At 39.2% G+C, this 13,034-nt stretch overlaps 1 protein-coding gene across 2 annotated transcripts in view; it reads right to left on the bottom strand.

The window, feature by feature from the left end:
* The window catches only part of fat1a (FAT atypical cadherin 1a), a 114,552-nt gene that overhangs the window by 100,169 nt on the left and 1,349 nt on the right, over positions 1-13,034 (bottom strand). For both annotated transcript variants that reach the window (XM_079813568.1, XM_079813569.1), the window contains exon 2: positions 9,400-12,677. In XM_079813568.1, the coding sequence (XP_079669694.1) occupies positions 9,400-12,658 (3,259 nt within the window). In that variant the 5' untranslated portion in view covers positions 12,659-12,677. The remainder of the gene's footprint in view (positions 1-9,399; positions 12,678-13,034) is intronic.

Raw genomic sequence — 13,034 nt, 5'->3', positions numbered from 1 at the left:
CATCTTTGATCACCAAAATGACATATTTCAAAGTTTTTGAAAAAAAAAATCTGACTGCTTCGATGTAACTCTACACCCTTTCTTCATTTAGTATACGCAGAACCATGAATATGCAAATTAGCCCCGCCTCCATTCACTCACACAAGCTCAGAGATCCACTCACTCAACTTTCCTCAAGTTACTGTAGTAAACGCTGCACAATGGTATCACTCTTTATAATGTGAGACTCCTAACGTTAATTAATATCATTAGCCTCTTGCTTGACTACGTTAACAAAACCGCTAGTAATGTGTTGCTAATGTTACACAAAGAGAGTCAGACAGCTGCCTTCGAAAAGTATCTTTAGAAAGGCTTTGAACAACTTAGGACGTCAGTGGAGAAAGGCATATAGCTCATCATAACATCGTAATATATGTCATATAAAAAAGGGTTAATTTAGCAATATAGTAGGTGAATTATGTACATCAACAGAAAAATATACCGGGATAACCAGGCTTCTCTTGAGACTCCCCTGCTTCAGAGCGGTCATAGTTAATGATAGATGCTAAAGCCCGCCGGCACGTTCATGTGATTGGTCAGGGTATCTGCAGGTTTCACAAAGTCAAATTTAAGACTTTTTAAGACCTTTTCAAGACCATTATGAATTAAATTTAAGACCTATATCACGCAATTTAAAAAAAAACGTACAAAAGGAAATGCAGAATCACAAAATTACTTGCAAAATTAATTTATTCAAATTGAACAAAGTATTAGTAATCTTGCACTTCCTCATAGCTCAATCCCATCAGGATTAATATACAAACACTACTGGTCAAAAGTCTGAGAACGGTACGATTTTTTAATGTTTTTACATTCTGCTCACCAATGCTGCATTTATGTTATTAAAAATACAAAAAGCTGTAATATTGTGACAGTTCTGTTGTGACTATTTTCTATGTGAATATATAGTAAAGTGTAATTTATTCCTGTGATCAAAGCTGAATTTATCATCATTACTCCAGTCTTCAGTGTCACATGATCCTTCACTAAATCACTAATCATTCTCATATGAGGATCTGATGATCAACAAACATTTATGATTATTATCAGTGTTGAAGACAGTTGTGTAAAAAAAAATTTTTTTATTCTTTGATGGATATAAAAAAAGTAAAAAAAAAAAAAAAAGATTTCTGAAGGATTATGTGACTCTAAAGTCTGGAGCAATGATGCTGAAAATTCAGCTTTGAATCACAGAAATAAATTCTATTTTAAGATATATATTGAAATATAAAATAGTTATTTTAAATTGTAAAAACAAAAAATTCACAATACTGTTTTTGCTGTATTTTGGATCAAATAAATGCAGCCTCGGTGAGCAGGAGAGACTTCTTTAAAAAAAAATTTTTAAAAATCGAACCGTTCTCAAACTTTTGTCCAGTAGTGTGTGTGTATGTATATACATTTTTTTGTGAGATCAAAATTACTGATTTTGTGGTCGTCATTTTCAGAAATGTGCATGTTTCTTTTTTTTTTCATAATTAGGATGCCACATTTACCATATCATTATATTAGATGCACAATAGTCACACATGGCAATAAAACAAACAAGATGCATGAATCTTGTTTGACAATAGGACAAATAAATACAACTTAAATATACAGATACAAACAGTGCTTTAAGTTTAGGTAGGCTACTGTTTGTTTTTCCCTGTTGTTGTTGTTTGATTAATACTAACGACACAGGCAGGAGGGGGGGTTAATAGGCTAGGCTATTATATTGGATTGCTTTAACTTTAAGACCTACAGTAATGAGCCCATAGATATGGATATCTATGAATGTGCCTAGATTCGGTACACTCGCGCGAGTGCTGACAGGCGGCAAACGCATGCAGAATCCGCGGCCAGTCTGACATCTGTCCGTGTGTCAGTAGCGAATGAGTTCGGGGTTTCCATCGCTTTTTAAACTCTTTGTTTAGTGCTATCGGGCATATCAAACTTTGATATGGTCATTATACGAGATGGCAGGTGAAAAAGATTCGCCTTTGCTTTCACGATCGCGTGAACTGGAAGAACTGGAGAACTGAAGCTGAAGAATAAAATCCGTTTGATGCGTCTGTGGTACAATCCGAAAGAGACCCGCGCCAATAACACAAAAGCTGATTGGCTGCTATATAAGACGCATGTTGGTCTCTCACTAGCGAAAAAACGAACTAACAACACACACACACTCTCTAAAACATTGCGGGATCATTTCAATGAGCAATGGAGTAGCGTTACATGGACGTAGGAAAATTAAGACCCGTTTAAAATAATTTAAGACCTAGAACTCAATACTTCAGCGAATTTAAGACTTTTAAGGCCTTAAAATTTTGATTTTGAATTTAAAGACATTTAAGACTTTTTAAGATCCCGCGGGTACCCTGTTGGTTACAAGATAGTTTTTGACTTCAGAAACACCAGTGATTTCAAACCATGTCTTTGGTTCAATGGACTTTTAAGGAGAAAATACTTAGCAATGGTGTTGACTTATGAATTTGCACATGGTTTGTCTTAAAGCATATTAAAAACACCACAGATATATAAAAAACTTTAAAAACTTCACCACAGGGGGTCTATAATAGAGGTTGGGAACCAAGAACTATTTTGAGAATACTAGAAGCAAACTACCCTGATAGTCATTTATGTACTACTTTTCAGTAGCGCCACAAAACCGCTACTGAATCTACAAAATATATGTGACCATTAAGGTACAAGTCACAGACCAATGAATTATGATCCAGTTCTTTGTAAATAATCTAAACCAGACAGCATGACCAGTGTAGTCTGTTTAAGAATCAATGAACATTACTGGGTTTTTTTTAGCAAATCAAAAACATATGGCTGCTGTACTATTCCCGACCAAACAACACTTATGAGCTGGTACTTACAAGTGCATTTCTTTTCTCCAAATATCTCTTCCTCAAAAGTGCTAAAAGAATCGTTAATGGAACATAGTGCTTGATTTGTGTCGGCCAGTATCAAGTGGACTGAGCATTTTAAAAATGCTGCATTGGCTACTACAAAAATGCGTTTGAATCATACTAAAAAGATAGAGGGGTTGTGAGTCTTCAAAGAGAATTCTTGCCAGAGCATTTGGACTAAAAAGAGTGAAAGATGTTAACAGATATGTTAATAAAATCAAGGACCAAGTACATAAATTAAAACACATGTAAAGCCAGAGTTTGACGCTTTTGGCTTTTGCCTAGTGAGTAATCAATCTTTGAAGATCTTAACCAGAAGCTGTAAATGTTGTTTCTTATGAAAGTATTGTTATATCATAAGTTAGTCTACATTTTCTGATCATCAATCACAAAAAGCCACTGGTTTTCTGCTGCTTAATGCACAAACAGATATTTTTGAGCAGTGAGTCAGGGGGGTTAGACATGGTTGCATGCTCAGCATTATGGGCCACTATGTGCCATTTTATATTACAAATTAGGAGTGGGCGATATCGTCTCCATTGCGGTCACGCTCATGTGACGTTGCTGTGCTACGCAATCACGAAAGCTTATCGTTTGCATGCGTTTTTAAGTACTGCGGTTTAAAAACCAAGTGATTTTTTCATAATTGACAAATTGTGATCTCTGTGGGCTTTAACAAAAAGTAGATCCAATTATTTGATATACTTGTGAAAATTATAACACTGAAACAAATGACATAGACTTATCTTGATACCAATACCTCAATCTAAGAACATTTTTATTTTCTTAAATTTAATTATCTGAAATGTGCGACTAAGCTGTATCTCAGAATGTAGGTGACCCCCACAAACTTCCACAAGAGGTGTAAACTGCTTTATCACATCTTGCATGGACAACTGGGCAAAGAATCAGAGCTGGTTTCACTGCAGAGCAAATTAGTAAAATAAAGCAGGAATGTACTATTCTCAAAACACAAATGAGAGAACAGCCTGGTACACATGGTTTTGTAAAATGAGGACTAAAATGTCATTGGCCTCAGAATTAGGGTAACAGTTCCTCAAAATTTAAGCTCCTTTGCACCATCTTTATTTTTTATTTCTTTGACTGATCCCATCAAAGATAGCAAAGCAAGACTTCTGACTTCAAGATAAAACCTAACTAGATATCTACAGTGTTCTGGAAGGTTGCTAGGATGTTTTGGTAGGTTACCTACTGGCCAGGTCCTGGTGATATTATTCCCATCCCCTTCAATACAAATATATTAAAGGTTGTTTTTGCCAGTTAGTTTGTTTTTAATACTCATTTTAATGCATTTTTTATATTTTGACATGTGTTCTAAACTGAAGTGAAAGGATGCAGATACAAATGCAAGTAGTACATCTGCAGGGCGCAACGCTAAGGATTTTTTCTACTGTCCCGGTTGGGCCAGTGGTTCAAATTTTTACTTGCCCCACCACAAAAAAAGTAATAAATAAAATAAAATAGGCCTAGTTATTTTTTTTGGTTGACTCCAAAAAGCCTAACTCATAAAAATTTTAAATATTGTTAAAGACAGTCTCCACTGTAATGAAATAAACGATTCATTTTATAAATAAGCCAAATACCCATGAGTATGGTCTCCACTTTCACTCATTTCCATTTACCATGTGAGGTTTATTAAATAAAGGCATTAGATTCTTTGCGCAGCTCTGGTGACATCAATCAATTTAGCAGCATACCTCAATTACTCGTGCATCTTTGCTTGTTTGTGTGTGTGTGTGTGTTTGTGTGTGTGTGTGTGTGTGTGTGTGTGTGTGTGTGTGTGTGTGTGTGTGTGTGTGTGTGTGTGTGTGTGTGTGTGTGTGTGTGTGTCATCTTGATAAACACACACATGGCAGAATTTGCCTGGTTAGAACACTAAGGTCTCACCAGGGCCCAATGTAGCCCTCTGTTCTTGACATGTTTGTGAGAATCACATATGTAAACACTGCAGGAGGTTCTACAGACAGTAGAACCTCCTGCAGCTACAGATCCAGCTTTGTTTTTGGTTGCAAAAGCAGACCAAAAAAAAAGAGACACAATCTCTAGTAACCATTCTGTTTTAAAGCAAACTAATCGGGTTGTAAGTTGTAACTCAATTTCATTGTGTCAATAATAGTTTAATTCGTACTATGTTTCTCAGAACTGAGGTTTTTGAGAGCAGCTTTCGCTCCACTCAGACAAAACAAAAATACATTTTTGGGAAGACAGGATATAAATGAAGGAAGCCTCAAATTCCTACAAGGCGAAACTACTGGAGTCAAACATGCAGGGCTGAGGCGAACAAAATTGGGGGTAGAGATGAACGACAAAACATTTCATTTGCACATTCCTCACCCCCCTGTGGGGTCTACAGAAATAGAGGATAAAATGGGTAAACAACACCAACACATGGAAAATATAGTCCAAAGCACCAAATCTGGCCCAGATGTCTTTCTTTTGGTGTTCATTCTCATAAAATATGACTAAAGGTGCGCCCATAGCCTCCGGCAATGGTGACCCTATGTTCTCAAAATACCCATTTAGTGCAAAACAACAAATGAGTCTTTATTACTACTCTCCAGCCTCAGTTTAAAGATTGATTCCTTGCTTGAAACATGATATTCATCCCACATGTAGTGACCTCAAACCTGAACACCTCCTACCTATCCCTCTTCTAATCTTTCCATTCCCATGAGAGCTGCTGTAACCTCAGGCATATTTGCTTTTCTAACAGTCCTGGCTATGATCCTTAACAATGGTACTCTGAAAAAGACAATGGCATGGCTGCCAGAGCAGATAGATCAATTTGGGGGTCAGAGAGTGGGGGAGAAGGTCAGAGACTTCTGCTGACCCGTATCTCTAGTTAGGGGTGGTGCTAAGTGGACTTTCAATTGACAATCCTCACTACCACGAAACATTATGGTAACTATTATATTACAACTTTGATATGGAGAATATTCTGCAGCCAGGAAACTCTTTTTCTGCTTGAAAAGGAAAGAGGCCTACAAAAAAAATTAACGAATGTCAAATTTTCATATAAGAGTGGCAGTCTGTTAACTGGCCCAAAACAATCTAACGCTGGTCCTGGAAAAGCAAGCAATCCTTATCTCTGAGCCCTGCAAAGTATTTTTAAGTTCAGAAATGTTGACTGGTGGTGACAAACTTATTTAGGTTTCTAACTTCCTGGCCTTTTTTTCTGATTCACCCCTCAAGACACCATTTACTTCCTCTACCCAAATCACTTTGGAAAAAAAAACCTTCAAATAAGCTTCCATCCTTTGGATCTGAAGTAAAGCCCAATCTCCATAAGACTGGGCAGGCACAATGGGCAACAGATGGTCTTCTTGGGAGCGGGGGGGGGGGGGGGGGGACCCTATGCCAGTACATCCTGTCATGCTAAATTTACCACCCGAGAAACCAAGATTCCCCAAAAGGCATTAAAAAGGGATACTGTTAATTTACTTTCTTAAGGACCTTTCATATGGAACCCGACATGATAAAGCGAAGCACCGATGAACGGTGCTTTCACACCGAATGAAACGATTGATCGCCTTCTGCTAATTTACACCAGCACGATAGGTGGTGCTGACAGAGTATGCATTTTTCCTTGTGGATGTATCTTGTAGGTTTTTCCATTTGGCTTTTACCTTGCACAATATAAAACAGTAAATTAAGATAAATTAAGTTTGGAACTACACCAGAAACACAAACTATGCTTACGAGACCTTACGATAATGCTTTTGACCAAATGCATCATAAAATATAATCGCAGCTAAGTAACAGGTGCATTAGAGCTACAATTAGCAACAAGCTACGCATCACAATTTATGAGATTACTGTTTTTGTGTTTTTTGTTCAAACCCCACTTTAAACCTTGCAATAACCGATTGTTATCTAAAGTGGATATTGATTATATAAATGACAATCAGAATTTTTACTTGCCCTGCCAACATTTTCACTGGCCCCACCACGAAAAAATAATAAATAAATACGATAATTAAATAGGCCTAGTTATTTTGTCTTCATTGTTTTTGACCCATTACCTTAATAAATAAGGTTTTGATACCAAAAACTACTAGCCTAACTCATATAAATTTCAAATACTGTTAAAGACTGAAACTGTCAATAATAAAATAAGAACAAATAATCAAATTACGAGTGATAGCACAAATACAATAGAACAAACATACAAATAAATAAACACTGTTTTTCATGTTTAAGTCTAACAGTAATTTTTCAGGTAGAGAAAATAAAAAATGTACATGTAAATAGCACTGCCCACTCTTCGTTGTAAAAAATTAAATATAGATTAATCCTTAAAGTTACAAAAGTCATTCAGTCAAGAGCAGTAAGTGACTTTTTTCTTTGTCCTTTGTTGTTTGATTAACATTAAAACAAAGACAACAGCAGGTTTTTAGGCTGCTGTCACTTTAAGAGCAGCACAGATCCAATATACTGTTACACATGCATTTTATTTCTAAACTGTTTATGTTCACTTAAGATATAACAGACTGTGTTTACTAGGATACTCGCCGAGACTATTTTTTTCTGACGTAATTATGTGTAAATATGTCCATTCAAGCGCAAGAAGAGCTCAATTCAGCATTCACACGCTGCCCGAGAAGCGTCTTCGGGTGTGCGCACAAAAGTTCTCACACTACTGAGTTGAGTTCTCTTTCACGTCTTCTTGCACTTGAATATTTAAATATGGAAAGGCTTAAAAATTTGCAAATAATAAACTTTCGCTATGTCAATTGGGCAAGTGACAGTTGAGCCAACTGTCCCAAGGGACGTTTACGCTGGCCTTGGGCCATCGAGCGGTCCTTACTGTCAAGCCCTGAATGGACAGACATGAATTATTTGTAGCATTTGTCATGGACTGAATGCTACACCTGCTTAGCTTTTCTCATGTAAACATATTTTTGTTATAAAAACACCCTAAGCTGCTTAACAACCACACAGAACATATATCGTGGTAATCATATCTATTTGGCTTCATGTTATATCTGTAAAAACGTTTCTCTCAGTTACAGAACACAGAACGCGTAAGAATACAGGCCGTCATCCGGGAGGGCAGGAGTTATGATCACGTAATCTAGCTGATCACGTAATGATTGACAGATCTAGACCAAATGAGCACTCTGTGATACATCGCACCCAGAAGAAAACAGACAGACAGTGCTCTGTACACTGTTTCAAGCTCTTCAGATTGAATAATTCAGTGTAAAATAAATAGAAATTATATTTTGTATAAAAAAAATATTCAGTAAACGTGCAAATAAATTAATATCCACTTTTTTCGTAAGTTGAATACGGAAGGCCGTCCGCCGGAAGCTAGATAATTTACTTTATAAAGTTTTAAAACATGGATATTTTTCTTACACAAAACCATCGATTCGTTTCAGAAGGCCTTTATTAACCCCCCGGGAGCCGTATGTATTACTTTTATAACAGATGGATGCACTTTTTTGAGCTTAAAATTTTTTGGCTGCCATTATTATGCTTGAATTAGCCAGGACATTTTTAATATAACTCCAATTGCATTCGTCTGAAAGAAGAATGTCATATACACCTAGGATGGCTTGAGTGTGAGTAAATTATGGTCATTTTTTGGGTGAAATATTCCTTTAATTCAAGAAAACCATTGGTCTTGAGAATTGTAAGTTTTGTGTAAGGCCTTCATTTTTACTGGGTGGCCATTAGTTGCTCAGTGTCAAAGACCGTTGGAATTCCAGACTGCTTATTTTAAGCTTTTGGCACAGGTGTTTCGAGCGGTCAGGGCAGCTGAGAGAGGTATTAATACATTCTTTGTATAAAGATAATGAGGCCAGATGTTGACTTTTGCCACAGAAATGTGTTTGCTTAAAAAAAGCACCATTTTCTAACACTCATCGGCTCACATTAATACACGTTAAGTACCCTATGGCCTACATAACAAAATAATCTATAAATGAGAACTAGCTAGAGCTTGATTTGCTTATTCAAAAAGAAAAATAGACAGAGAGAAAGACTCAAGTAAAAAAAAAAATGTGTGCACGGAAGTAGGGGGTGGGGAGGGCGAGCAATCCTCTTAATACCACGGCAACTAGTGTGGAATGTCTACAGTAGGTCCGAGAGACAGCTGCTCCATCTGTTCCTGCCATCAATTCTCTCTCCTCCGGTGGAAAAATGAAAGGAATCAGGATGCTCTTCATCACCTCTCTCAAAGACATCCAACTGCTACCACCAACCTGCGCAAGTATCCAACTGATGCCACTCAAAATAATATGAATCCCTCCTTCTGTACACCCTAAAAAAAACTTTAATACAGCAAGTCCTTTCACATTTGCACTGTTCATATCACTGATTACTTTCATGCCTAGGAGATTTGTTTCTTGAATAATTCATGCCCTGATACAAAACACCCCCTGCCACCCCACCCCAGTCATGACAGGATAAAAGGGAAAGGAAGATAACTTACCAGTTTCTTCATCAATAGTAAAGATCCCCAGACCCGACCCATCCCGAATGGAGTAACGTATTTCTCCGTCTCTTCCTTTATCCTCATCCTGAGCTGTGATTTTCATCACCGATGTTCCAATGGGCACATCCTCTTTGATAAATCCCTTATCCACAAATGATGGGAACAATGGCCTGTACAGATTCTCGTTCACATCCACAACCTCCACCTCAATGTGACAACTCGAGGACAAAGATATCGGCTTGCCTTTGTCCTTCGCCCTTGCAGTGAGACTGTACACTTGCTTTTTCTCGTAATCCAGATTCTGTACGATTCGTACGGCACCACTCAATTTGTCTACTTCAAACTTGCCATCCCCATTGTCAATGAGGCTGTATCGAACCTGGCTAGATGGCCCAACATCAGGGTCGTGAGCCTCCAGCCACATTATAACAGTACCGATTGGTAGATCCTCACGTACTCTCACCTGATAGTTTGGGGGAATAAATTTCGGAGGGTTGTCATTTACATCCTCCAGTGTGATTTTAAGCAACACGGTTGAGACAAGTTGAGGTTCAGCAGCGGCCTGGTCACGAGCTGCTATCTTCAGTACAAAACTGGGTTGCACCTCACGGTCTAGAGGCTTCTTCACCGTAACAATCCCTGTTTCTGTATCAATAGCAAATTGATCTGTGTCTGCCAATATGGAGTATCTGACCACGCCATTATCCCCAAGATCTTTATCCTTTGCTTCCACTTGAATGACTTCTGTGCCGACCGCAGTGCTCTCGCTGATTTCCACTGAGTATGAGTCCTGTAAAAACTGTGGGCTGTTGTCATTAGCATCTAGGATCTTTACATCCAGCAGACGTGAAGATGACTTCTGGGGAATTCCAAGATCATACACGGTAATGTTCAGCGTATAGTGATCAGTGGTTTCTCTATCAAGAGAAGCATACACTTTGAGCCATCCACTGTCCATGTCGATGACGAAACGACTCTCAGCGTCACCCCCAGAGATAACGTAAACCAGCTTTCCATTAAAACCGCTGTCAGAATCCGAGGCACTAAGATGGACAATCCTGGCCCCAACAGGCAAGTCTTCTCTGACCTCAATCACACTGGGAAAAGTCTCAGCAAACTGGGGCACAAGGCGGTTCACAGAGTGAAAGTCTTGGAAGTGGTCTTCGGGTTCACTTTGGCTGTGGGTCTTGCTTCCTTGCAGGAGCTTTTCTGCCAGCATGCTGGCAACTCCAGTATCAACACATTTCACTTGGACCGGTTTACGTGCCGTAACAACCGTAATGTTCAAAAACATGGGCTGAGTTTCATGTTCTCCATCACTGGCTGTGATCTGCAAGCTGAGATAGGACACTTTTGCTGCCTCGCCCTCATTCAAAGGTTGCTTCAAAGACAGTACGCCAGAGTTTGGATTCATATCAAAATAATTCAAGTCATTCCCAGCCTTTATTCTGTACCTCACCAACTGCAACTCATCAGCATCAATAGCAGACACTGTTGTGACCTGCTCACCAACACCATGGTCTCTCGGCACAGTTATGTCACAATCCACACTCTCAAAAAGTGGCTTGTTGTCATTCAAGTTGTTAAGTGTGACTGTAACCTGGGTTTCCACCTCGCGTCGAAAAGGGGAGCCCCAGTCTGACGCCCGCACTTTCAAGGTATAAATCCTCGGCATCAGTTCATAATCCAAAATCTCTGAACTACTGATGACACCAGAGAAGTAGTCAATGACAAACGGCTGGGGATTCACATTGGCAATGCTGTAAGTGACATATCCATTCTCTCCATTGTCTAAATCAGTGGCTTTCACTGTTAGCACACTAGTACCTATGGGCATATTTTCATCAACACTAGCTTTGTAAGATGTCTGTTTGAATTCTGGGGCGTTGTTGTTCACGTCGATCACATCAATAATGACTTTTGTGACTGCCTTTTTCTCGCTGGTCACAACCTCAAATTCATACTTGTTCAAGGAGGCTGCGTGAAGGGGCCAAGCTGTTGTAATCAAACCTGAATCTGCGTTAATGGCAAAATGATTTTTATCCAATTTCTGTCTAAATGCATACTTAAGTTGAGGATACTTTGGCACAGCTGTTACCATTACAACAGGTGTGTGCAGTGGCGCAAATTCACTCACATTGACTCTGTAAATAGCTTGATTGAATTTAGGAGGCCCCACTTTAAAGTGGGGAGACATGACGTGGATGACCTTTGCGGATGAAAACTGAGGTGGACTTCCTTTGTCTTTGGCTTGCAGTGTTAGGTTGTATCCAAAGGGCTGACTGTCCCAGTCAACCTGCTTAACCGCTTTGATTTTATATTCCTTACTGCCTGGACTTGTCCGCATGGCTTTAAACTGCTGAAGAGGGTCGCCCGCAACCACACTGAGAGATGCTATCTCACCGTTAGCACCTTGGTCATTGTCTTCGACAGTCACAACAGCATAAGTAGGATCCTTGTCGGTGTCTGAGGGTGCTAGGGCTACAGCAGTGATGACCGGTGCATGCTCGTTGGCCTGCTCCACTCGTACCATTAACTTAGCCATGCTGCTAAATCCGCTGCTACCATACAGCTTCATTCCTCTGTCCACTGCTAAAATCTCTAATTCGTACTGCTTTGTCTCAGAGTAGTCCAGCTTTCCGGTTAGCGTAACTACGCCACTCGTGGGATGGACCGAAAACATGTCTGTCCATTCTCTGAAACTGTAGTAGTACTCTCCATTTGTACCGATATCTGCATCTGTCGCCATCACCTTGGCTACGCTTGTGCGAACAGCTGTGTTTTCTGGTAAAGATATGCTATAAGCAGTCGGGGAGAACAGTGGCCGAAGGTCATTTGTGTCCAGTACCTGAATCATCACTCGTGTTCGAGCCTCAGCATTTGAATTCTTTTCCATGGCTTTGACTGTGAGAATATAGTGGTCTCTAACCTCCCGGTTAAGAATGGCACTGCTACCTCCTTTGGTCCTTATTCGCAAAAAACTAAAGTCTCCCAATTGATAGTCCTCAGCTTTGAACAGGTTCTCGTTGTCTCCTGACACGATTTTGTACCGCATTTCCCGGGAAGGGTCTGTGATGTAGATTCCCATTTTGACAGGACTTTCCACATAGGTTTTAGCAGCAGAGTTCTCATAAATGGTAGCATTGTAAACAGACTGGGTAAACAGAGGGACGGGCGCAGTGTCGAGGCTTTGGTTCCCAGTGCAGCCGCACAGGAGCAGCAGAACCACCAGCAGTAAAGTCACGTGGTTCTGCATGTTTGCAGCACACTCCTCACTGTGGAAAATAAAGAGAAAAAGTTATAAGAAATAATGGTTACACTTTTAATTGATTTACAACATTTCGGGGCAAATTCACATGATCTGGACTTCAATTCTAAACACCTCTTAAATTATCATTAAGAAAATATTCATGGGTTGCAGCAGATATAGTCTACACACAACACATAAGAAACTGACAAACGACTTTTAAATACCTTTTTATGGCACATTACTCAAAATGAATATGATTAGTGCATCAGCATCCTTAGACACAGGCACTGCCTATTTGTCTATATTTCTAACTTCACCATACACCACATGACAGCAGATAGCCCAAATGATGAATTATTGGAAGCATGGGAGTGCCTGTTGT

This window comes from Gobio gobio, assembly GCF_949357685.1.
Source record: "Gobio gobio genome assembly, chromosome: 3".
Classification (NCBI taxonomy): domain Eukaryota; kingdom Metazoa; phylum Chordata; class Actinopteri; order Cypriniformes; family Gobionidae; genus Gobio; species Gobio gobio.
Note: the sequence above shows the minus strand (reverse complement) of the source record. Positions and strands in the feature narration are given on the sequence as shown.